Source organism: Cuculus canorus, chromosome 3 (genome assembly GCF_017976375.1).
Source record: "Cuculus canorus isolate bCucCan1 chromosome 3, bCucCan1.pri, whole genome shotgun sequence".
NCBI classification, from domain to species: domain Eukaryota; kingdom Metazoa; phylum Chordata; class Aves; order Cuculiformes; family Cuculidae; genus Cuculus; species Cuculus canorus.
Genome location: NC_071403.1, coordinates 35,878,560 through 35,904,827, shown reverse-complemented (window position 1 = coordinate 35,904,827; position 26,268 = coordinate 35,878,560). Strand labels below are relative to the sequence as shown.

General features: G+C 38.5%; 1 protein-coding gene across 1 annotated transcript in view; it reads right to left on the bottom strand.

Annotated features, from left to right (window-relative positions):
* SLC35F1 (solute carrier family 35 member F1) overlaps positions 1–26,268 on the bottom strand; it is a 239,403-nt gene that overhangs the window by 78,596 nt on the left and 134,539 nt on the right. Inside the window, exon 2 of the mRNA XM_054063953.1 lies at positions 23,568–23,743. Coding sequence (XP_053919928.1) covers positions 23,568–23,743 — 176 coding nt within the window. The remainder of the gene's footprint in view (positions 1–23,567; positions 23,744–26,268) is intronic.

The window sequence follows — 26,268 nt, the reverse complement described above, 5'->3', positions numbered from 1 at the left end:
GTAAACTTTCTCTAGAGTAAGAACTTTTTCAGGGGAAATAAGTCTGTTCAAACCTAATACCTTTGAACTGATACAAAACTGAAGTCTAGAGTTTGTTCTTCAATTCATATAATATTTCACTCAAAGAACTCAGTGAAATAAAACTAAAAAACAATTTAATGTATATAAATTAATATGAACTCTAACAATACAAAACCAACCAGATCTATAAAATACTTCTTTTTCTATACAGCTGCAAAACCAATTTCAGCTTTTATCAGAAGGTGATGAAGAAGTTACTAGTTAGGGCAACACCTGCTTATATCTTCAAGCACAATTTTTCATTTGAATTGTTTCTAGTCACAGCTGATTTTACTCAAGCATGCAGCAGTAAATTAAACAGGTGCACAGAAGTAACTCAGCCTCCAAAAAATCAGTATGTGCAAATTACTCTTGTAATTAGTGTTAACTGCAAAATAAAAGATTGGCTGAAGGTGATTTTTAAATTAAAGGGTCAAGATTATTTTTTGCACAATGAAAAAGCAGGTGTTACAGGATAACTCTGATCACTTCTGCCATGAACATGACTGAGCCAAAACTCTAAATATAATGTATGTGGATAGAACAGCTAAATAAAACTAGTATCAATAAACGATCAACATAGCTTTTAATGAGAATGTTAACAAAACAAACAAATAAATTTAAGGCTTTTTTTTTTTTCTTACCTAAAAGGGAGATTTTTGCTTTGCTGAACAGGTGACTAAGGTACTAGAAAATGAAGGCTGCAGTCTGGTAAAGGATATGTGAAACCAGGACTGGTCTCAGCCTTTTCTGTTTCCATACTGCAGGATCCCACTCACACATATATATATCAAATAGAAGATGAAGCTTTTTCCTGCTTAGAATCACCTTAGCTGATCGCAGACTTCATGCGGGAAGGAAAGTGCGAGCAACAGAAAAGACAGAGCAATACTGAATTTGACACAGGACAGCTTACCCTGCAAGGAAGGCACCTTCTTCCTCTCCTATCATGCTGGGAAGCAGCAGATTTAGCTACAAAGTTCTGGGAAACTCTTTCAATGTGAAAGATTCCGGATTCAAACGTGCTGTCTCGAAGCCCTCTTACTGGACACTATTTTGCCTATGTGGTGTTACATGCTTTATAATTCAGGGTGTGAAGAACTATATTGTGCATGATTTTATAATTACATTATATAAATTGCATGCATTAGCACAGAAGCCAAAGCGTTTTACACCATTATTTGCATAGGCTGCTTCTTTGTATTTCAGACATACTTGCATTCCCTGCCTGTTAGATTATGACATAATAATCTATTTTTTAATAGGATACTTCCAGTTGTTGGTGAAACAAGCACTTTTAACATACATTGCAAAAACCAATGTACTTACTTTTTTAATTTTAGTATTTACCTGTTAGATAAGCAAGATTTCTTAGATATCGATGATCTATATTTTAAATAGGGATAGCAAATTTTATTGCTTTAGTCTCAAAAAACTTTAAGTGATGGGACCGCTGTGAATAGAAACCCATTCAGAGAGCCTTATGCCCAGCTGAACTAAGAACGTCTATCGATCTACTACACAGATGAGCAGAAAATGCTTTTATCTCTGTGCTCATAAAAATTCATAGTATATTAAGCAGCTATTCTACAACTGAAGTCCAAAAAGAAGCTGCCAAACTGCAAACCACTAATAATCCTAAGGGAAAGTTCCAGAATATTTTTTACGATGCAAATATGCATGAACTGTAAGTTAACAATATCTATCTTTTGGAGACTATCCCTTCTGGTTTCTAACTGTTTTGCACTTAAATAAATTATAACAATTGTTTCATAGAATACCTATCTGAGAAACATAACTGGCTTTAATGTGCATTTTGTCTTGGAAAACTTAAACTGTCTACTCTATTTTGCTCTTCATTCAGTCTCCTCTCCTCTACTGCTTCCTATCTCGTTTTATGTTTCAGCTTAGAGTAACTGCACCACATAAGCTCATGGAGAGAACTGACTGGCACACTCTCAACCAACATTTGCTGACTTTTGTATTGGAGCACACAAGGAAGCTCCACTGGAAGTGCCTAGAAACAATTAATGTATTGGCTATATCAGGAGGCCCTGAGGAGTTACAAGATATCTTAGCATGAGACCAATTTATGGATGCTTAAGTTGTAATAAATCAGAAATTGTAAAGAAAAATGAGCAATTAAAAAATATTTAAGCTTTTGAAGCATACTTCAAAATGAGACCATTCCTATTGTATTTTCCAAGCATCAGAGTTCTCTATGATTTAAGAATAGGCTTGTTTCTCAAGAAAGACTAAAAATTGCTTTAAAATTAAACAGTTCCATGTAAAAGCCAAAAAGCAGGACTCTATTAAGCTTGGAAACAGCAGGGGACTTAACCCTGCATTCAGCACAGAACCAATACTCCATAAAAGCTAGGAAACTTTAAGTAATAGAGTTGAAGAACAAACTTTGATCCTTAGAGAAACTGTCAAACCAGATCTCATTAAATCCACAAGTGCTGAAAGAGCTTCAACAGTAGACATCATGGCAGAGGAAGAAATGGTACTAACCACAAGTGTCCAGCAAATGCACTGAAGTCAAACATTCAACTTTCCCTTACAAATTCTGCTGCTGTGATAACACCCATCATGTGTTCAGAGCCCAGCAGCATCATGGAGAGATACATATAATTCTAAATTTGGTTTTCTAATTTTTTTTAATGCATGTAGCAAATCATGACTGAAGAGATGATGCTTTAAGAAACATGTACCAGTAGTTTCAAATCCTCAAACCAAATGAAGCCACAGATTGGGGGGTTCTAAAAGACTTAACAATAGAAGATACCAGGCAGGAGGAGTGTTATGTAAGCGTTTATGCAACTAAGCAATAAACTGGTATGTCAGAAATCTAAAGGATAAGGACTATGTTCTTTGATTTAATATTTATCACAACCTTGCGCAAAATACTGTAAAGATAGTGGTATTAAATATAACAGAAATTGAATTCTCACACAGATCTACTTTTTTTTTTCTGGGAGATTTAGGAGCAGTCCTTAGGGAGCTATGTTGGAAACTGTTAAATAAATGGCCAAAGATGAAAGTCAACTGCTTGTTTCTTCAGACAGTCCATGCTTCCTAACTTTCCTTCAATAGAAATTTAAAGAAAGTCCTCATTGTTGAAATTCCCAGTGAACTAGTTAGGAAAAACTGGGCTGTTAGTGGCAAATATGGCTTTAGTTCAAAAGGATTAAACAAAGAAAAATATTAGAAAATGCCTAGGTTTTGAGACAGTCTCCTCAATGTGGGTAAATTAAATTTGCCCAGCCTGCAGACACGGCGAGCAGCCATCCAGCTCCTAGGCAGCAGGGGAGCCTCCTTCCCCTGGCCCCTTCCTGGCAGAAGGCAGCTTCTGTCTCCTGGGGTAGGGATGCAGAAAGCAGCCTCTGAAACTGCAGCTCAGGTCTCCCATTACAGGGCTCGTACAGAAGGGAGGCCAATGCCTGAACTGCAGCGGGGACTGCTATCGGGGCTGGTATAACAGATTGGGTTATTTTCTGTCTCACCTTTTGCTTTGTTTAAAAGTGCCTTTTATTTCCTTTCAAATTGAGTCATCAGTAGTGTCTTCTTTTTCCTCCCTGAAGTATTTAGAATATTAATGTTGGGAAGAATGCCCAAGACTGATGTGCAATCATTCCAGGCTGCTTAATTAAATTAAATTTTATTCTAGCTGGATGATGAATATTGACCAATTTGTTTGCAGTTAGCTCCTGGCCTGTTTCACTCCTTTCTAATACCTGCTTACTAGCACAGTGAATCTTCTTTTGGCTATTAACATGACAAGGAAATATCCCATTTTGGTTTTGTAAGCACCCTGTTCTCACGAGAGTTAAAAACCAGAATCGATGGTGGACCAACTGACTTTCACTAGAAGTCCAGAAACAGCAGGGAACATCATTAGATGGTGGTCTAGGCCAACTGGGCAGGATGTTAGGTTTGGAGTGACACACATCAGGGATGGCCATCCAGACTCCTCTCCACAGGGTACAGAAACAACCTAGACGCACATTGCAGAGCTAAGTAGACTATGCATTGCTTAACTGTGGGACATTTCTCCCTGCTACTCACCAAGATACTGTAAATGACAAATAAGTTGCATCTTCTCTTCCTCCAAATATTGTTGTAATCATAGACTAATATTAATTCTATAAACAGCATGGAACACAAGGCAATAAGGAACTGATTTGAATAATCTGTTGGGAACACGATAAGACTGTAAGAAACAGCACACAGACTTGTAGAAACAGTCCCCACACATTATGAATCCAGTTCTTTCTTGCTATTTATTGCCTAATTTACACCTGTATTAGCACAGAAGTCAACAGAGTCAGATTAGAGAAAGTGAGAGAAGAGCAGGAGTTTTACGACCTTGTTTTCCATTAGAATCCTTTAAGGAAAGCACAGAAATAACTACCTACAGGACAGGAAAAGCTGTAGGATCCCCTACTTTTGTTCACAAAGAGCATTCACTTAAGAGACTAAAATGCTTGGGTTTATATAGTACCCTTAAGCATTATTTCTTATTACCATTCATGTGGTTACAAGCTGTGTTCACAGCAATAAAACAAGGCTAAGCTTGGGTGGTATTAATAACCCAACTAATTACACTGCTATAAAAGGTTTATGGGTGGTATAAATTTCAATATTATTACTACCGTGCCATGACACTGGCTTTGTCTAAAGGAAGGCATTACAAAACTGATTTCCATGTGCTCTATTTTTGCTCTAATTCATAAACAATTAAGGAAGACAACAGGATACAGGAACATTCTCACCTGGCTATAGGGCCAACTTAGGTCTAATCCTGCAGCTATGGTAGAAAAGCATTACCACTATGGATTCTCATTTAAAGATGGAAAAGACCAAAAGTTTTTCTTCTTATTTCTACAGTCATTTAAAATTCCAGCAGCGTTCCTTCAGCTTTGCCCAACCTTGTCAGACATCAAGAGCAATCTGAGATATTCAACTGGAAAATTAAAAACTCTCTAATCTCCTACTTTGTGAATTTGTTCTTATTAATAATGGGACATGACCATACTATTATCTAGACACAGAAACATCAGAAGTTCCATTTAGGCAGGATACACACCGGCTTAATGATACTGCTTTGTGAAATATTTCACAGGTTCTAGGTCACATTATAAATAAATTCAGAAATCTCAGAATGATGCTGTTTGGTTTCCGGAAATCAAGATTCTTTTAGCTCTTAGAGTAAAAGAAGGCAGAAGTCAAAATTGTATGGGAGTGAACCTCAAAGTTTATATATGGATCTGAATTTGTTCTACACTTTCTGTACCAAAACAGAGCTGTAAAAAATGCATAGTAGCTATTTCATTCAGTAGAGAAAGCAATCAATATACCAGTGGGGCATTTGAACCAAACTGAAAGTGTAAAATGGAAACACAGGAGTGCCCCTTCCACGTTTCTTCCATGATATTGAAACAACCGAGTCTTCTAATATGATGGATTTAACAAGGCAACTGGGAACAGCAGGGAAGGAGGGACTGCTCACTTACTGGAACCAGAAGATGAAAGGCAATCTGCCAAGGCCAGACAGAAAAATATTGATGGTGGACATCCAGAACCAGGAAATGAAGATTCATCTGTTACTGGAAGGAACACGTTGCCATACACTGTTGCTGAGTGGGAGGGCCAGCTGATAAAGTCATTATAGCTGGTTTTAGAAATGAACAACAGGCCATCACTAGGGCATCAGGCCACTGAAGACTGAAAGGGATCTTTTAAATTGGACTGGAAGTGCATGTAATCCAGTGTATAGCTGCATCCACATTATCCACATTACAAGACTAAGGCTGCAAGATACATAGGGGCTTCTGATACTGGATTCTAGCTGAAGTGCTGGGTGACCCATAGCAGTCATGTAAGAAAACATGACTACTTCAGTATGTTCCTAAGAGTTTGTTCTACAAGATAACCACCAAAAGTGGCAAAGAGCATCTTGTCCTCCTTCACATTCTGTACTTGATGTAAGTAGGCTTTCTTCCTTTTACAAGCGGAGTGGATAGCCACCATAACACTATGTAGGGAGGCTGTGTGCTCTTGGTGGCACGGGACTCCTCTGCAGTCAGTGAAGGCTGTACAGTCCATTACTCTTCTAAAACCTGGGATCAGTGGGAAAACTGCTATGCGTTGGGCATAATACTAGCAGCACCATTTGTTATAGCCTTTTCTCTGGTTTATCACTACTCTCTCTTGCTCTGGCCAAGAAAAGCCAGGCAAATGTAGCCCCTGAGAAGTAGCAAACTACTGAACGGATCAATAAGGTATGTACTGTTCTCAGTACAGCTAACCATAAACATTCATAAATTTATTTGAATGAGATACCTCATTCAAAATTTGAGACAGCTTTGAAAATCACATTATGCTGAATACACAAAACTTGAGATTAATAATGGAAATAATTTGAGATTCAATATTTGAATACTTTTTCTTGCAACCATGTAAGAAACATTCTTCTTATAAAATTCAGATGATATTCTCACTTCACAAAATTTAATTAAGGTAACTAAGAAAAAAACAGTCATATTAACATGAATCTCTTTAAATTACAAAAATGTTTTATAAAAGTTGGCAGCACTAATCTATAAAAACCACAATCTTTGGCAGTTCACTGCCTCTGCTCATTTTGTTTCCTGTCCACAGCAGAGAAACAAGAATAAGATTATATATTAAACAACTTGACCAGTGTTATACACTGAATCAAAAGCAGAAAAAGAATTCTGACACTTTAAATGTGTCGTGTAATATATTTGAACATACAGGGTCTAAAATAAAATAGCATTTAAAGGCACTCGGCTACCACAGTAATGGATGGATGGACACATAGATAACCTGTGTGCTTTTGATGTGATTTACTGCCTTCCAGGAACCCATACGCTGCAGCATTGACACTACAAATTCCCTTAGACTCTGTGCTTGACTGAACTCTAACCACAAGGGGCATAGCTTTCAAACATAAATTCACTGGTTTTATTTCCATGGCAGCAGCTAGGAAAAGGTTATCCTGCTCAGGATATATGCACCAATATTTGTGATGAAATGTTTAATCATCAAATCTCTATAAATTACTATTCATAGTTACTACAGTTAAAAAAAGATAGAGATGCAAATTTGCAAGTGTTACTAAAGCACATAGCTCAAAAGCTGATCAGAATCTCTGTTAATAAACTGCCTGATTTCAAAGTAGTCTATGTTTTCTCAAAGTTCACCAATGTGAAAAATTTTCATTACAGCTTAAACATAAATAAATAAAATCTTTGTGAAATTTCATTCAACTTATATCTGTTTCTAGATATGGATGTAATACATTATTGTTTATGTGAAAATGCAGCTCTGTAACAGAAAAAAACATCTTGTTCTACCATGCAGGTTTTTTTCCTTTTTCTGTTGCTCTGTACTATGTACTTCTCCTTTATACTACGATTCTTTCAGAAAAAGGCCCTGAGAAATGACCTCAGAATTTGGTATTATTGTATCATTTCTTTTGATAACAGTGTACCTTGTAAACCTGCTACTGCTGCTCTGATGTTCATTTCATTCCTCCTCCTGAAAGCAATAAACAAGTTACATCCACATGAACCCAAATTAAAATAAAAATTGTTCCTGATATGCTAGCATAGAGTAGGTGGGAAAGGAGCTAATGCCTGACTCAGAATCAAATGATCACTTGGGGACAGTTTCAAAGATGTGATTAGCTGAGAAGCTTTTTACATCTATACGTAATATTTAGAATAAATCACAAAAATGCTTACAGGACAAGGCAGGGAAGCAGTGAGCGGTGCCTGACACTACCAAAAGGACTCAGTAAAAAAGTAGATCAGAACATCAGATGTGAGAAGAGAAACAAAGCTTTGGGTGACATTGATAGTAGGGACAAGCAGCATAAAATTTTTTTTGGGGAAAATGGAATCAGCAGGGAATTCCTCTGATCACAGATGCAAGCCAAGGCTCTCAAACTAAGTAGAGGATGAGAACTGCTGCTCTCCAGGCACGCTGACTCACTCAGCTTTCTTCAAGCCTACATCAATATTTTGGTTTCAGCTCCTACTACTCATTACAGCTTTGTTTTCTTGATTTACATGTTTGTCTGTCTGCTGAGGCAAATTCTTCACAGATTTCTTTATATACAAACTCCAAACTGACCAGAAAGCTACATGGAGTTCATATTGTGTCTATGTTTTGAACTTAAAATAACAAACACTGTGCTGCATTTCATTTTTTGCCCTGTCTATCCAACGCTTAAACCTAAATTCTTGTTCACTCGGCCATCTCTATTTCAGACTTAATTTCATTTTCTCTCTTCAACCAGGACTAGACAAGGTCAAAAGACAATTTTATTCTGTACAGTTGTTCCCTGAGGGATTCAAGGAGCTGGACAGGGGTGCCACCAATTCTTCTCCTTAAACTGAGCTACTACGAAAAAGCCCCTCCCCCAGATTTGCCATTTGGATAGGGATGCTCTACTGTGTAATAACATAAAAAACAAACCTGACTGTCCAAATAGCCGGCCAACATGAGACCACCTGGAGACTGTCCTATCAGCAAATTCAGACATCCAGAGCATAAGGTACCACAGCCTGTGTCTGATTGTTAGGTCTGACAGAGCCAAGTCCCAGATGCACCATGGAATCAGATTTCTGTGTCCACATCCTGGAACCAAAATTCTTTCTGTTCCCCTAGGCCATTTCACTACTAAGGAGAGTGGCAGTTCACAGCATTTACAAGACATGATCACTGAACAATGTCACTTTGTGACTCAGGTGCCATTCTGAGTTGGGAAAACTGTGGTCAGATAGATCTCCAGGAAATGCCCTTGAGGAATTTTTTCCACTTAAGTGCTCCTGTTTACAGTCTCTTTCTGCAGTGGTACCCTTACAAAGTCCTTTTGTCAACAAAACCAGCAAAACCAGAGTTCCAGCAGTGATATTTCAAATCTTCTTCACAGTGACATACAGCTAATTGAGCATCACTTTGTCATGCTGGGAACACTTGACCAATAGAGAGGAAGAATGACCTACACAGGTTTCTGGGAGGGACATGGGCAGTACTGCTGTAAACACTGGTGTTTTCTTTACTCAGAAGAAATGTCTGACCACAATCTGTGGAGTGTTTTGTGACTGCAAAATTCAGCCACAAAAGCCTACCACACACCTATTGCCCTGGTGCATTGGCTATAGCAAATGGCCCAATCAAATAAAAATAAACTTCTTGTTAAGGATGCTCCTGTGGTGCAAAGACAGTTCCCAGGGCAAATATTTCTGCTTCCTGAGTTTTCCACCTTATTGACCTGGTCTCAGAACTTTCCTAAGAACTCCTTCTCTGACCATGTCTCCCTGAAGCCTCACCAAACTCAGTTTCTTATGTTTATGTGTTCCTTACCTACTAGATGGCACATTCCTTTGAAAGGAAGCGCCGTTTGTGGTGGCCAAAGATTTACAGAAATATAAATCACTGAATCAAATCCCTTGCAAAATGATTTCTTTTATTTACATATTATCTCTAGAAGCTATTTTTCTAATACTAATACTTAAAACTCAAGGAAGTGTTAAAGCCTTCGCAGGTGATGGCTGATGCAGTGGTATAATTGGGTGACACAATGTTTTCTGCAAAGTTAACTTACAAGATCTTTTTACTTTTTATTTTCATCTAATTATCTCTAGATAATATAATTTTAGAAGAAAGTAGGAAAGAAAGAATTTGTCCCAATCTTTTGAAGCTCTGATACACTTATTATCACTTTATCTATTAAAACACTTATTGTCCTTGCTTTGAAGTTAGTAATATTAACAGGCAATAAAAATAATTTGTAATGAAGAAATTAGTTTACTAAATTCCTCGAAAAGGAACAGTTTCTTCCTTTCTTCTTAGCATTTAAACTATTGATATGTGATATGATTTTCAGTTGAAAATCACTAAAAATAATTTGCTCAAAACTCTTCACTAAAGATATAAATTCTGGCTTTTACAACTAATTAGTCCTAATCTAACAAACCATTCTATGATTTTATGATTCTATAATCAATTATCTGTCAACTCCATTAAATGCTATTCAGTGCTCAACAGATTAAATCCATAAAACACAGAATCACAGAATGGTTTGGATTGGAAAGGACCTCAACAGGTCATCTGGTCCAACCCCCTGCAGTGAGCAGACACATCTTCAACTAGATAAGGTTGCTCAGACCCCCATCCAACCTGACCTTGAATGTTTCCAGGGATGGGGCATCCAACACTTCCCCAGGAAACTTGTTCCCCTTCTCTTCCCCTGTGTTTAAATATTAAACAGAGCTCAAGAAAGTAAAAAATTTAAGCCACAGTGGGAAATAACACTACAACAGATTTTCTTTTTTTTTTCTTAAGAAATTTACTAAAGCAGCTTATCCCTTAATATTGCCATTAACAGAAGATACACTGTTCCCTCACCAATGCAGGATTAGCGGAAATTATGGAAATAAACACAATCCTCAACAAATGTATGAAAAAAAATGCCTCTGCAATGAATATGACAGAGACAGCTGACAGGGAATTTCCATTTTTACTCCACTGTTCATAATATTAAGAAATAAGGAGATGACATTTCGTCACATTACTGACAAAATATGAAATATATTAACAAGGACTAAAAACCTGAGCCTTTTGTGAAAACTGAGAAGGAAAATTGATAGGACCTGACAATTTGCTCTAAGCAGCTTCCAATTAGGAATGAGTTGCTGCCGTACTATCAGGTGGGTATGCAACAGAAACTGAAGGCAATTGTGAAACTTTCAGGAAAATACCTCCTGCTTAAATTTGAAAGATGTGATTTTCTTGTGTCAGTTGGCTTACATTTATTAGACTGTTTAACTTGGAGTTTCAGGTGCACATACTTATAGACCTCTATTTAAATGTCTGTTGTGTACAATTGCTTAGAAAAGATTTTCTGTACAAGTTCATCTGTATTTCAGACCTCTTTCTTTTTCCATAGAAAGAGCTATCACTGTCTTTACTGCTTTTCAAATGAAACAGGAACCTTGCTTTTAAATGAAGATTGTTTTTACACCTAGATCACTTTAAAGATGGCATGTCTTTACACCATTTTAGGCGTGGACACAATCCTTATAAACAGAGATACCGAAATACGACCTATGTATGAAATGAGTGAGCCCCACTACAAATTTTTCTATTGTCAAGGTGTTGTAATAGTACATTTTTTCACAGATGCTCTAGGAGGTCTTCTTTGCAATGATGCACTTCTGTTAACGGAAAAACTAACACATACAGCAATAATTCATTGTGTGAATATGTCCAAACTTCTGTGTTGTCTTGTATCTTACATTTACTTCAATGGGCTGCATTATGAAAAGCTCTTAGTGACTGTGATCTCGATTTTGAAAAAAAGATACTATCCAGCGGTCACTATATTATTGGAAAAAATACTATCATAAATAGCACACTTATTTGTGTTCTTAAAGGCAGGTTGTTCTGAGACCCGACTTGAATTCTTTCACCTTGAGACAGCAACACATTTCTGCTGTGTGCCATTTCCTTTAAAGAAAAAAAGAATCCCACTTTCTTTTTCATCAGTTTTATTTCACTCCATACTTCAGAGGAAAATTCTTCTGATAAAGACAGATTATTTTGTATTTTCTAAGCAAATAACAATAGAAGAAATAATTATATTGAAAATCTTCACTAAATTAAAAGTGACTGGATTCTTGTGTTCCCCATTCACCAGAGGAAAAGCAGCTGGTTTTGAGAGCGCAAATCTCAGACCATTGCACACTGCAGATCCACAAGCATTCCCACGTATTATTATCCATGCAATTTCAGTGTTACAGCTCCAGCGTGGGGAGAAAAGTTGAAAAAAATTTTAGAGTTTTGCTTCTGCTCAGTAACTTGCAGTGATTATTACTTTTCCTACACATCCTCAACAGGGCACTTCCCCACAGAGAGAGACAGAGCCCGTTGCAGGAAGAGGAAAACAGCAGCGAGAAGAGCAACATATCCCTTGGGACGTGACAGTGAACTATAACAAGAACATTATCATCTAAGCAGGAACTAGAACAGCAGGGCATGCACCTATTGGTACAATATGCTTGTTCCTTGACATCATTTTTCCACCTATCCCACCTGACATGTTGTGCTTCCTCACATACCAGCGTTCAGGAGCGCCCTGGGGCAGGGCCATTTCCAGCTGCCACTTAAAAAGGTGTTTCTTACTCAGACTTCTGACTGTGAAGCTGCCTCTGTAACTTCATTTCCTGCCACCTCCTCAGCTAGCTGGTTTTCTTAGAAAGCACTCAACCAAATGATTTCAACCCAGTAACTACTGGCTGCCTGGCTCAATGGCTTAATGGCTCAATGGCCATGTCCGTTCAGACATCTTTTCTCAGCTTTAGCCGTGACCAGTTCCCAACAAGCATTTCTACAACATCAGGTCTGGCTCAGTGATGAAGGTATCAGAAATTCACTGGGGTCCCTCAAATTATTTTGCTGCTTTCTTTGTCTTAATGCAAGGTATCTTAACACAAAATTTAACGCATGGTTTCAGCATGCTGCTGCAAAAGATTCCAAAGGATTTCTCCTCAGTGACCATGCTTTCAGGAATTCACCTCTTGGCACACTTGGGAAGAGCTCACTGGTAATTTGGTTCACATGGACAGCACGGTTATTGCCAAACTTCTGTTCCTTTTATGGCATTTCATCTCTTTTAACCGTCATAAAAGCTGTGAGTAGAAATGAGATGTTCCTGGTTACACCATGGCTTGCTTCTTATATGTCTGTCCAAATAAAAATGAAGCATAGCTCACAAACACCTGCAGTCCCCTGGGATCTTGAGATAATAAGCAATATAAAATAAAACTAAAAATAAACTCTACTGATAATACGTGGGGGGTTTTGTATATGTGTGTATATATATGTGCATGTATATAATTATATATGCTTGCATGGAAATACTCTCAGGATCAGCCCACGAGGGCAAACTGCTGCAAGTCCTTTAAAATGGAGCCAAACCTCTTACATGCCAAATGCAGGAAATTAAGAGCATTATCAAGTTGTTCTTGTACACCAAGCAGCTGAAATCCTAATGGGACACTCAAGAACACATTCAAACAAACCACAATGAAAACAAACAGCATAGATAATAATTTCTGGTCATGAGAATGCTACTCCTTCACTTGTATCATCAATGGTGTAAATTAGTGCATAGCCATTTTATTAAAGGGGTGACAGTCCACCTCCACCTTGAGGTATTAAAACCTCCTTTAGAATTAAAACATAACCAGGTATCAGATTGCAGGCAGATAATCGGAGAAGCATGGACAAATGATATTGTGTAAATATTCTACTAGCTGCACAGAAGCAAGTTCATGAATATTTAATGCGGAAAAGGTATAGATGTATTTTTCCTTTGAAACTTCATTTGCTATATTTCCGTAACAGTTACAAAAATATCCCTGTGAATTGACTGTCGCTACCATATTACTGAAAACTAAAGGATAAGTGCTCCTCTGAGACATGCACATGGTCTCTCCCTCCCCTGTGTATTCAGGGAGCTCATTACTTCTCAGCAAAGTTCCCACCTCCCCTCACCATCAGGGAAATGTGTGCAAGAAATGGAGTCTGCTAGACAGCATATATTATCCTTCTCCTTTTCTCTTTAATGCTAGCTAAATCAGGAAAGATAATGGAGGGAAAGCTTCTAATATAGCCAGTTGGTGAAGATCCTGGGATGCTCTGTTCAGTAGTGACTTGGGTCTAAATCATCCTCAGGATTTGCGAAGCATTGCAGCCAAAGGGAGGCTTAAGCTAAGAGAAGAGTCCTCAGGTCCCTGTGCTCAGCAGCTTACAAGCAGAAGGGAGAGCACGCAGCACAACTGCAGATGCTGAGTGCTAAATTTGTAAATATTTTTTCAGATAAAGTTGCAATTATTATCATAGCGCTATCATCCAGAAATGTAACAGGAGTCTAAAGTAACCATATGCTAATGGGTAACAGCTCAGCGAAATATAAAGGAAAAAACATGCTTACAAAATGAGGGAAAACCTTGTACAATATTTGTATATTTTTGCCTGAAAGACGTATTTAGTTGTAACAATAATTACCCTTCCAATAGTGGAGATGAAGGAAGAGGAAATTACTGCTCATGTTACGACTTGGTATTGTGTGAGCCAGAAGAATAAGTTGAAAATAGAACTTTTTCCCACTAGCATAACTTTTTATTCCCTTGACTGATGTTGTCTCATAGTCCTTATTTTAGAAAAGGCAGTCTGCTTAGGCTAAGTTTTGTAGTTGTGGTTTTGAGTTACCGGAGGCATCACATACACTCTTTGCTCTTCCCTCTGTTCCAGTACCATTTTGCTAACAGAAACTAATGAAATCAGAAAAAGAAAATGGAGAGGTGAGCTGTTTCCCATGTAAGAGAAATATATTGCACTTCTAAACCTTCAGAAAGCATGTGATCATCATAGGGACTTGGCTGCAAATCTTGTGTACAGTTTACAACTGGGCTCTGCAAAAATAGGATGCTGCCGAGTCTTTGATTTACTGAAAATTTAGGAAGGCAACCCAATTCACTGCAGGGACTGCTTTGTTCTTTCATTATGATTCCTTTTTAATGAGAAAGATGATCGCAAGGATAAACTCTATTCCTCTGAATTTTTACGCTAATTACATACAAAGCACCATTCTGGCAGAGGAGGACTTACCTCCTTCAGGCTATAGAGTTATCATCTTGTAAGCACACTTCAAATCTGCTGTATGAATGCTGGGGCTACGTGTGCTGAATGTGGATTCTGCTACTCCAGCTAGCTGCTTGAATTGATGAATGTTTAAATATTCAATAAATCACAGGCAAATACTGATACTCCATGAAGTGGCAGAGACAACCCTTGCATTCTGCTTACAGCTGTAGGATCAAGGGTACGTTATTTCATCAGAACCATTAACTTTCCTCATTGTGGTGGGAAGGGATAGTTGGTTTTGTAAACAGCACTTGAGATGTTTATGTATTAAGAAGAAAAATCAGATACATATAGTAACACTACAAAGGAGTTATCCCTTAATTCTACAGAAAATTAACTCTTTGTGATACAGCCCACACCCTTAAGAGAGAATTTATGATTTGACATACTGTAAGGCAATATGGGCTCGATAGGGATCTGCTTTACCCTCAAATAGAATTACTGAGAAACACATTCATCTCTGTGCAATACTCTGATACTGTGGACCGAATTTCAAAGCTTCAGTATGCGCTCACTGCTATGGTATTCAAGCACTTCCAGGACTGTATCCAATTCCTGGCTTTCCACATGCTCAAATAGCCTTGATTCTTTTACCTATAACATCTGTGCCCCTATCTGAACCAGTGGTACAAAATCCAAATACACATAACCGCAGCTGCAGAGATGGGGACTCAAATCAAGCAGCAAGATGCATGTATGTTCAAACTGCACTTGCTCAGAGCTTCCTTGAGCCTGCTCATTCATCCATTGAGTGATGAGGTTGATCTTCTCAAACAGCTACTCACAGTCCTGTGTTCAGACTACCACTGTATTTGAAAGGCTGGCATATCTCCTGGAAAAGCGTGCCGGGGAGGGGGGAGTTTCACAGTCTCAGCAACAAAATCTAAATCCCGATCCAAAAATAAATGCAAATATCTTGTAGATAGCCCCAAGTCTCAGATATAAGTGCTGCACTCACCAAGAATAGCATCACAGTATAAAATTCATCATTTTTTGTTTCTGCTGAATTCCACTGGCTACCTGTGATGCTGCAGCTGTGAGCTGAATACCTGCATTGTCTCACATTTTATTGCATCTGTGGTTTCTATTTATTGGCTTACTGGTATGGAATAGCCACATCTGGCTAAATGTTTCTGAACTGTATGTATATTTACCTCAAGGGTAAAACTACCTTATTCTGAAGGAGTATATTCAGTATAAACATTGCCCCACAGCGACGATGCAGTGTTTGATGCAAACCTGGTCCATCAACCAGGACTTCAGCCAGCGTAAAGCTTCGCAACCCTTTTACGCTCACTGCACTTAGTGCCTGTGAGGTTTGCTCTCATAAAATATGCACCAGCCTTTGAACCATGGCACAAATCTGAATGCTCTTTCTAGAAGAAACTGGTTGAGGGCATAAACATAACAGCCAGAAACATGACCGGGTCTGAACTTCCTGAACTGAGAGTGACCTAAGCATTTGTGCATTGAGCTGCCTAATTTGAGTCCTCCAGGGACTTTGTTGCAAGAAGAGGTACCCCTAGCTCACAAGGAACCTCTGTATAAATTCACTTCTCTATGTGGACAAGACCTCCCATTTCCTCATTTAGATCAATGAGATTGTAGAATATCTCCCTTTTTTTTTGTTGTTGTCTTGTCTGCATCAGTAGGCACAGGAAAAATAGTGCTCTTGTCCTTTAGCTTGATGCCCTCCTGCAGCTTCTTTTGTCCTTGATGGCACTAAGGATACTTCTTTGACTAGCAAAGCTATTTTTGAAAGCAACCTAAGAAGACCAGAGGTATCTCTGGAGTGAATGAGCTCATGAGATACTACTACAGAGAATACTACAGCATGGATGCTTGATTAGGCTTTGCTTTTATTCCTTTGGAGTCATCGTGAGTTTATTAGTGTTCGCATCATTAAACCATGACATACAGTGTTCATGCTTAACTGCTGCCACCTGCACCGTAAACGAACAGAACTTCACAATTTTCAGTTTGTATGTGCTGTGAGATGTACATGATTTATTCCAATGACATGATGCAAGACAAACTGTGCCGATCTGGCCAGGATTAACAGAAGGCCATATATATTATAACATGGGATGCGTGCTATGGGTTCAGACAGCAGGTGCTGAACCTAACAATCAGGAGCGCAGAACTGAGAAATAAAAATGCTAGAAAGAAAAGGCTGAGCTTTCTTTGTAGCTTTTACCTGTCAACATATTTCCACTATACTGGGGGCCAAGATTCTTCTCTTTTAAGTGTTCATTTGTACTTCGTTAAATAGCTGGCAAAGCAAAACACACCTGATGAAAATGAAAATAGACTTAGCCCTCCTGAGATGCCTTGAGATGCCTGGTCCCTTGCGTGGGTGGAAAGGAGCAACAAGGTCAAAGCAGAAAGCATCTGTCTGCTGGTTCACATACCAAGGTCAGCTGACAATGAAAAACCCTGAGGATTAAAAAAAAAAAAAATCCAACTTCTCCACTACGAATAGCAGAAGAAAACAAAGCAAAAGACAGAAAGGTCAAGTCTATTGGTTTTAACCCTACTTTAGTATCAGCAACATGGCCTATCATTTTTTACCCTGTCTTCATATCACCTAGGTGGAATAAATCATACTCTGTTGAAATTGCATCTGTTTCTGTACGCTGGCTGAAGAATGTGAGAAGACTTCATTGGAGTGGGAAGAGTTTTTGGGGAAACTATCATAAAGAATAGGATTCCAAGGCCCATACAGGATCCCAAGGTCCTCTGAAAACTATACATACAGGAGAAATTTAAGACCTCACTAAACTGTAACCACCTACAGAATAAAATAATAAAGGTTGATGCAGTAGAGAAAGCAGCAGCATTCAGCATATTACAGCAGGAAATCTTTAAAACTCACTTGAAAGTAGAGGGAAAATTCAAACAATGAGTATGTAAATGGGACTGAACAGGAATCTGGCTCTAGTCCTACTATTTTTCTGCTAGCTTGCTTGCCATGATGTGATAGGCAAATCCCAAACATGTAATACATCACAATTCTTGCTCCTGTGAGCATGTCATCCAAAACAGAAAATTGCATGTTATAAAAATGATCCCTGCAATTTAAAGGGCCTGTAAATAGCCAGCATTCTAGTTTCATTTTCCCTAAAGTACAGAACTCCCTCTAAATATGAAAAGGGCTCTTCAAAGCCTACACAAAAGGACTGTTTGGTTGACCATTTTCATAATAAACATATCCCGCACGGTTTGGCATCCTTAATTAGAATCCCAGAGTAATTAGGAGAAAGTGCACTGCAGACTGCGAAGTGCAACACAGCAGGAGATTCTGTAGTGCTGCTATGAGAATACCAAAGACCTGAAGGTCATTATTTTTCACTGGTCCCAAGCCATCCTCGCTGCCACGTTTCATTTTTACAACCCAGGGTTAGCCTGGCCCCTTGCAGCGGGAGGCCCAGGAGGAGCTGGGCCAGCTGGACGTACCTTCCCCTGTGTTTCAAGGGGAATGCCACCAGGGTTTGCAATGTCTGCCACGCATTTGCAGGCCAGCAGCTGGGCTGGGTCAAGGACCACTTCTGTCACAGAAGACCATAAGGCTCTTTGAATGCAGCTTATGCAGGTTTTGGATGATACCAAAAGGATAACCAAGCTCTTTGTTCTACAGCAGAGGTGTGAGCATACCTAGGAAACCAAATGATGATGAAATTCATCTTTTCTAATCAAGATCACTTGACATCCTCAGTGAACAGACAATCCATATTTCTAAAGGCTTCTCACTGAAAATGCTGATGGGATCGATGGCTTTCTATATGACTTTTTATCTCAGTGGTACAACACATATTGCCCAATGTACATTATCCCTAATTTCGTTTGATCAGCTGAAATGATGTACTCTTTGTTTCTCAGGCATGTTCTTATGGGCAGTTGAATAAAATAAGCATTAATATCAAAGAAATTCTGTCACATCTACCTAAGTGCATAATATTAGCTTTTTATTAACATAACATTGTAGTGGAATAAAACTGAGTTAAAAAAAAAAAGATACATGTATCCTTTCTATCATTCAATAAATATCTGATAAGCACTGCAGTAAAACTGAACAACTCATATAGTGGTCTACTTTCCTTCAAGTAGCCTGTTTCAGTCAATTTTTTGAAAGAAGGAAGGATATATTGAAAGTAGGAAGAAGGTTTCATGTAACTAAATGGAGATATATAATTAAATAGCAAAAAAATAATAAATTTACATATAACTGAGATACTGATATCATAAACCAATCCTAGATAGAAATGCATAAAAAATTATATTCCAGTAACAGGACTGCAACTGTTAATAGTTTCACAGGACTCTCTAGCTGACTCAGGGGCACAGATCGCATCTAATTATATGTCAAATCTAAGACATTAGAATTACTCTAGGGAAAACCATATTTCCAACAACATATGCTATAACATCATCGATTAGCCTAGAAGCAGAATTCATCTAGAAATACACAGATTCATAAAAAATTTTGTGAACTATAAAATTATTGCCAGTCCTTTGTAATGGTGGGCTGACAATACTTGGTAACTTGTTGCACTAAAATTGAAGGAATATCTTGCAATGTGGAGCTCTACTTGCACAGAATTTGGCCGTTCAGGCTTTATGGTTCCCTCTGCTCCCTCTTTTTTTGTTTTCCAGAATAACAAAAAAGTAGCAGTTTCATTTTTTTTTTTTCTTTATTTCATGATGTCTAGATGTGTTGTTTTCTTTTGTAGCATATGGGAGGTGGCTTTTAGAAGTAATTTATTTTTGATGGCAAGCTGCTGATGCTTGCACCCGTGTTGACTGTTACTAATTAACACTCTCTGATCCACTATGGACAATTCCCACTTACTGCTTTTTAAGGTGTTAAACCTAATCCCTACCAGCTCTATGTCCCATAGCTCCATTACACTGATAGGAAGCTTTTCTTCCTGATAGCCAAGGCTTTTCTTTTCCTCAATAAATAACACCACACAACTCAAAGGAGTATCTGGAAGTGTCCTGACAGGTTTTTGTTAAGCAGAATCCTCTGATGATGAGGGACTGAGCTGACTTAATATGTGTTAAAATCTTCTCAACTCAGAGGTGTTACCATAGACAAATACAGGTTTTGGCCGTGAAAACAACAGGGATGAGAAAGTTACCTCAAGAGAAAGAACTGAGTAGGTCCTTATTTGTTATTAAATTTTTGGCATACCAGCCAGATAAAACTTAATGACACTAATTCCCTTATAATGCTGCATTAGTGACATTAATTGTTCTCACACAAAGGAAACTCCTAAACAGTTATACTTAGACCTCAGCACTGGTGCATTAATGAGCGTTAGACTGGAAGCTCTAGTGGATTTGTATGTGTGGGCAAGTGAGTATTAGCATCTATGTATGCCTGACTGTGCATTCCTAACTGTGAAGAACCTGTGCAATCATCTCTTTGGGGAAATAATATGTTCAACTTAAATTTACATATAACAAAAAAAAAATTAAGATTAGCACTATATCCAGAATAAAAAAGAGATTTCTAGATACTAGCATCATCATTTAACAGAAACTTTAGAGTTCAACTGATAGTAGTGGCAGGATTTTGCATTGGAAAAATCCCATTTTGGCTAAATTCTTTTGCTTTTCATGATGCCTGCCTGAGAAGTATTCACATTTTAAGGCTCATACGAAAATCTCACAAGAACAGATGTCCTTTAACACTTCTGTCACTGCTTATTTCTGGTCATGAGAACAAAATTGTAATAATGATGAAAAGCCTTGTCACATGCGCTTCACTGCTTAAAACTGTTGAGACCACTTTTACTGCCTTCAAACTGGTTCCCCACTTAGAGCTATAGGACAAGCTTTTTCTTCTTTTTCTTTTTTCTTCTTTTTTTCTGTTTTTTTTTTCTTTTTTTTTAAACATGGGAATGAAGTTTAAAAGTATTCAGGAATTCTGGTACCTGCAGGAATTGTTCATCTCTTGACCCATAATATAAATACATAATGGAAGCTGCTGGTGCCCATGGGCTAACTTTAGCTGCTAGAAACTGGGCATTTACTGCAGAAGGCTTGAGTCAGAAGAGCTGAGGAATCAGGAGCTTTAGTCATCTGATGATAAGATTTTCAGAGACCAGTTCAAGTTCTACCATTTTGGTATCACTCAGGGAGTTTATATGGGGCAAGAAGATGAACAGTGAGGGAAAATCTAAATTTGGAAGAAGCTTCTAAAGAAAGAGGAGTTACCTATGTCTCAGGAAATTAGTTTTCAGCCCGATGGCAAATTATAGGGTGAGGAGGGTGTTGGGCCACCTCAAGTGATGCCTCCTTAGCCAGTTCTACAAAACTCACAGAGATTAAGAAAGCAAGCAAAGGAAAAGACAAAGCAATACAGTTATTTTTGACTACCACCCAACTTATGATTGTTTGATTTCTGAGGGAGAACGAGAATATTAAATCTTGCATACAAAGTAGGAGAACTGCATTTAAAAAAAAAAAAAAAGGTCTTCTGCTGTTTCCAGCACTCAGTACAGAATCATCCCACATAAAATTAATATCATTATTATGTGATTTCCATCTGTTAGCGAAGCCATATGATTAGAGCTGCTTGAAGAAGTGCCTTAGTGGAACAAACACAGATAGTAAATTTGAATAAATACACAAGCAAAAAGACAATGTCAGGCTCAATCAGTTGGCAATATCAAATGCTGAGTAAATGAGTTGGCTGCGTAGTGCTGTACCATCCAGCAGGAATGCTGAGTGCCTGGATCATTGCTTTCATTGCTTCTGTAGCCAATTTTGTTCTGTGTATTTTTGGACCAAACCATCTTTTTTGTTTTGACAGCTCCCTTTCCAGACTATTCCACTTGGGCTCTGGTTGTTCATATGCTCTGTATTCAACCACAAGCCGGTTCAAGCACCTTCCCCAACCCTCCTCACTTGTTCAGAAGATATTTATCACATATTCCTGATACTTTCCCCATTCAATTCCCTAATCTATCTAACCAGCACAATAGATAGCTCCAACAAACAAACTGGTGTCTTTAGTCCACCACTACAATTAAGCCTAATCATAAAGTTATTTACAAAAATGAAGCGTAGTTTTAATACATATTTTTATATGTGTAAAACAGAGCGCTTGACAGCGTTTTTGAAATGCTGATATATACCAGGTGTCAAACATGATTTGAAATAAAGTCCTGAAATACACAGCAGTATGCTGGCCCATATATCCTCTCACAAGTCAGCACCTTCAAAAAAGTAAAATCTATTTAAAAGTCAGAGGCTTGGCTTCCACACTATCTAAATCAGGCCCAAGAAGGACATTTCTGGGGCAGAACTTGTGAACATCTAGGCAATCCTACACTCAGAAGAATTATTTTTAAACACAGTTCTCCAGAAAAATGCCACTAATACATGTTTTAACCCTTTTGCAGAGTAAAGCATGTGGTGATGTTTCCCCCTACACAAACTGAAATACCAAGATAGTGAAACACTGCCTCAGCAATCTCTCCTTATATAAGAGCCTACATTTCCTCTCCAGATTGGCCTTCATCACTTCAGAAAAATGTTGCTGGAGACCAAGATTTATAAAACTTAAGTTGTAATACATTTAAGAGCTTTGGGCTGGAGTACAGTGGTATATTTTTGACTGCGCAGTTTTTGAATGAAAATTGTCTGTTCTGTTTTGGAACACTTATAACATTGAATCACAAGACCATACTATGAGAGAACTTAAGCTTCAGGGTTGTTCTCAAATTCTTAGAGGTTGCAACATCAAAGAACGATCAAAAAATATTTGTTCCTGCAAGAAAACACAAATCTCTCAGTATCCTGATAAATGTACCAGGGCCTAATACATTTTGTAGCTCTTTTCCTCCAGAGCCCTTCTCTCCCACGTAGAGACCAGAGTCAGGAAAGCACATGACATTTTTGCTCTTTTATTTTGCTTCTAATCCATGTGTGCCATGAAGGTGAACAAATAAAACGATTACAAAAAAAAAAAGAGTGGGTGAGAAATGTAACTAAACACATTCACCTCCCACACCTTATCTAGACATGAAGCCTCAGAGAAGAGAGGGACAGGCAGGAAAGGTACAAACCCCCTATATTACATATAGACTGTCAAACAGAGAATCATTTGACACATGGTACCAAAGCACACTTGAATGTGTTTCTCACTTCAGAGACTAAACAGGTTCTGCAGGCCCTGGAGCAAAGCAATGGCAAGGCCATATCGCTGCTCTACCCACACAACACCTTAGAGAGTGCGTCCCAGATTCCCTCCCTTCACCTCCAGCATCCCAATGGCTAAAAATTGGCTGCTACTTTTTTCTAACAATAGGTGAAGTCTTGAGTTGCTGCGATCACCAATTAGAACTAGCAAGCTCTTCTTTGCTTGCACCTGAGCTCTCTCTCCTTAGCCTATGTAAGATGTAAAGCACACTAATATTTCCCAGCAAGGCATGCCGTCAAATCCAAAATGAACCCTTAGTATGTGGATGTTGAGGCACAGGCAGGTGTGAGAGGAACATTCCCGTAAGAACAGTTAGGAAGTCAAAAGTACTGATGTTACTTTTTACTTTTAGGTAGCGCCACTGTCCTGACATCTACTGATTCATTCTTTGGTCATGAAGATTTATTAGGTTTTTTCAGTTCATCCGATATGAATTACTAAGTAATGTAAATATATAAGAAATATCTGTGTAAATCAGACTGCTTGTTGTTGTTCTGCAAAAGCCTTTATCCTCACTGTTTTCTACAAAACAGTTTCAGAGGGCACTTACCTTGTCTGACAGCTAGTGTTGTTGTGTAGACCAAGAACAGAAGGATATAATTGAGGAAGCTCTGAAAAACAGGTGTGTTGGCATGGAAATCTTCTGACAAATACTTGCTTGTGAGACCAATGCCACAGATAAGGAGGGAGAGTACCTGGCCAAGTGCCACAGACAGCAGGAGATCCCTAAAAGGAATAAGAAAAACACAGAAATAAAACACTCAGTCTCCTCACCAAGGAGGAAACGTTTATCCTCCTCCAGGAATCATGTTCAACAGTGTCAAGGCACGGGAAAACCCCACAATGCTTCAGTCCATGAGGGATCTGCTGGGTGTAGCTGACATAATGTTTCCATTATTTCTGCTCTTATCATGGGCTTAAACATTGCCACACACTAGCTTTTATTCACATATAAACAATAGCAGATGGTACATTCCTACCATTTAATTTTGCATTTCACATTTCAGAAAGGCAAATGATAGTTTAAATCAAACAAAATACAGCACTACTTCAAGCATCTTTCCTAAAAGAAAGACCCAGGAGTATCATTCAGATAGAGTGGCAATCCCAGCCTTTCCAGGACTTAGCAGCCACAGAATAAAAATGCAGAGAAAAGATTTAACGTATTTTACCATCAATGTGAATTTACCATATAGTGTCCTTCCCTTCATTTCATTATCATTTCGTTGTATAAACCATTGTTTCCATCTACCACGCAAATATTTATCTTTTCTTTCATGTATGTCACCACTTACTTCCCCTTCAGTTTGGTGGGAGCAGGAGGTTTTTCCCTTCCTCTCTCCTTCTTGTTCTTAAAAATGCATTATCTGGTTTGGCTTCTTGCTTTCATCTGTTTTCCTTGATTTTTAACTCCAGTCTCCTCTACATTCCACTAGAGTACAGCGTTCCCCATTCTCTCTCCCCACAGGTCTCCGATAGTTGCTCATTCTGTACACGTTCTCTGTCTTTCTATAGTTTGCTCCTCCTTACTCAAAAAAGAGCTGTATCTGAAAGCACACCTGCTTACAGTGTGTATTAATTTTATATGCTTTCTTCAGTCTTCTCAGGAAAAACTTTTCCCTTTCAAACTATCTTTACATCTTTTACTCTTCCTGCAGAATTTATTACCTAACCACACAGCCCAATTCAGTCCAAATAATCCTTTTTTCCAATTTTTATCACAGGATCTCCTATAGCCTCAGCACAGGAATATGTGCATTTTTAAATGAAGAGGTTTGCCAGGTTCCTCCTGTGTCAGTACTTCCATGCTGCCTAGACGGTTACACCTGCCCATGCAGAAGCATGAAAAGCGAAAGCGTTGGCCTGGAAGAGGAGCAAGCATAATGAGTGAATGGGGGAAAGCAAAAGGACATCCAAAGGGGACATTTGCCCAAATCCAGCTGGCTGCTCCTGTCACTGCCACCAGCCCCTGGAAAAGAGGGGCTATAGGTCCCTGGAAGAACCCACAAAGGAGAGGAGAAGGCAGGAAAAGAGCATAGAATCATAGAATAGTTTGGGTTGGAAGGGACCTTAGAGATCATCTAGTTCCAACCCCCCCTGCCACGGGCAGGGACATCCCACTAGATATGCTGTGCCATGCCTCATTAAACTCTAGTATAAAGACAGAGGATTAGGCAATCCTAAGAAAGTAAAAGAAGGAGGGCAGCACTCTACTCAGCTGTAACAATATTTAATGCGTTCTCCTCTTCCAGACAGTTAAAAAAATTGCTTCAAGGCTGCTTTTCTTTCCCTAACAGATTTCCTTGACATCGGCAGTGCGTATTCTGCAGCTATGAGCATGTGCTTCCGCAACAACTTTCCTAGTAATCCCAAGCGTCAAATTTATTTGCCTTTTTCTCATAAACAATCCTCCCACTAACGTGTCTTGGTGTCAGTCATGGTGTGATTCAATTGAACAGACACCGGAAGGCACAGGAGGCTGGGTGGTTATATTCAGCTAAGATACCTCACTGACAAACAGCCTGACACAGATAGTAAGAGAACTTACTATACTATTTTGGTGGGAGACTTCCAGAGCAAGTAAGACTCCTCAACTGCCGCCTCCACTTTCACATTACTTACTCTACTGTGAAACATAACCACGGCAAACAAACATACTCCATGGAGACGACATCTGAGACTATGATGCGAATTCTGGCAAAACTATGGCTCCTCAGTTTCTAATGTTACCTGCTATGCTGTTGACGTAGAATAGGAAATTTGAATAGTGACTGCAATTTAAATCGACATATTAATCTTGCAAACTTGTTTACAGTTCTCCATTTAGCTGAGTAGTGTTTCCTACGTTCTTCTCCTACAATGAAGTTTCACAGAAGGCTGTCCTCTTGCCTACTGCAGTTTTTGTAGTTTTATTTCAGAATTAAATGTTTGCAAATTTGTGCCTGTAAATGTGTTGCCTGCTTTACAGAGGATGCAGGTGGTTATTAGCTGTTCTCTGTACATCATCTATGCCCATGAGCAATTGTCATATTATATCCGTTGTGCAACTGCATATGTTTGGGAAAGAAGCATCTTAGATCCTACTTACATTTACAGAAAGCTAAATATATCCTCATTCATAAAAGGGTTTTCCCAATTATATAATCCTTGCTTCATATGGCAGTTGGCTGTTGGACATCACTAATCATTACAGTTTTCCAGACTGATGGGAAGTTTGATTACGCCCTATTAAAGGCATAACTTTTTTATCT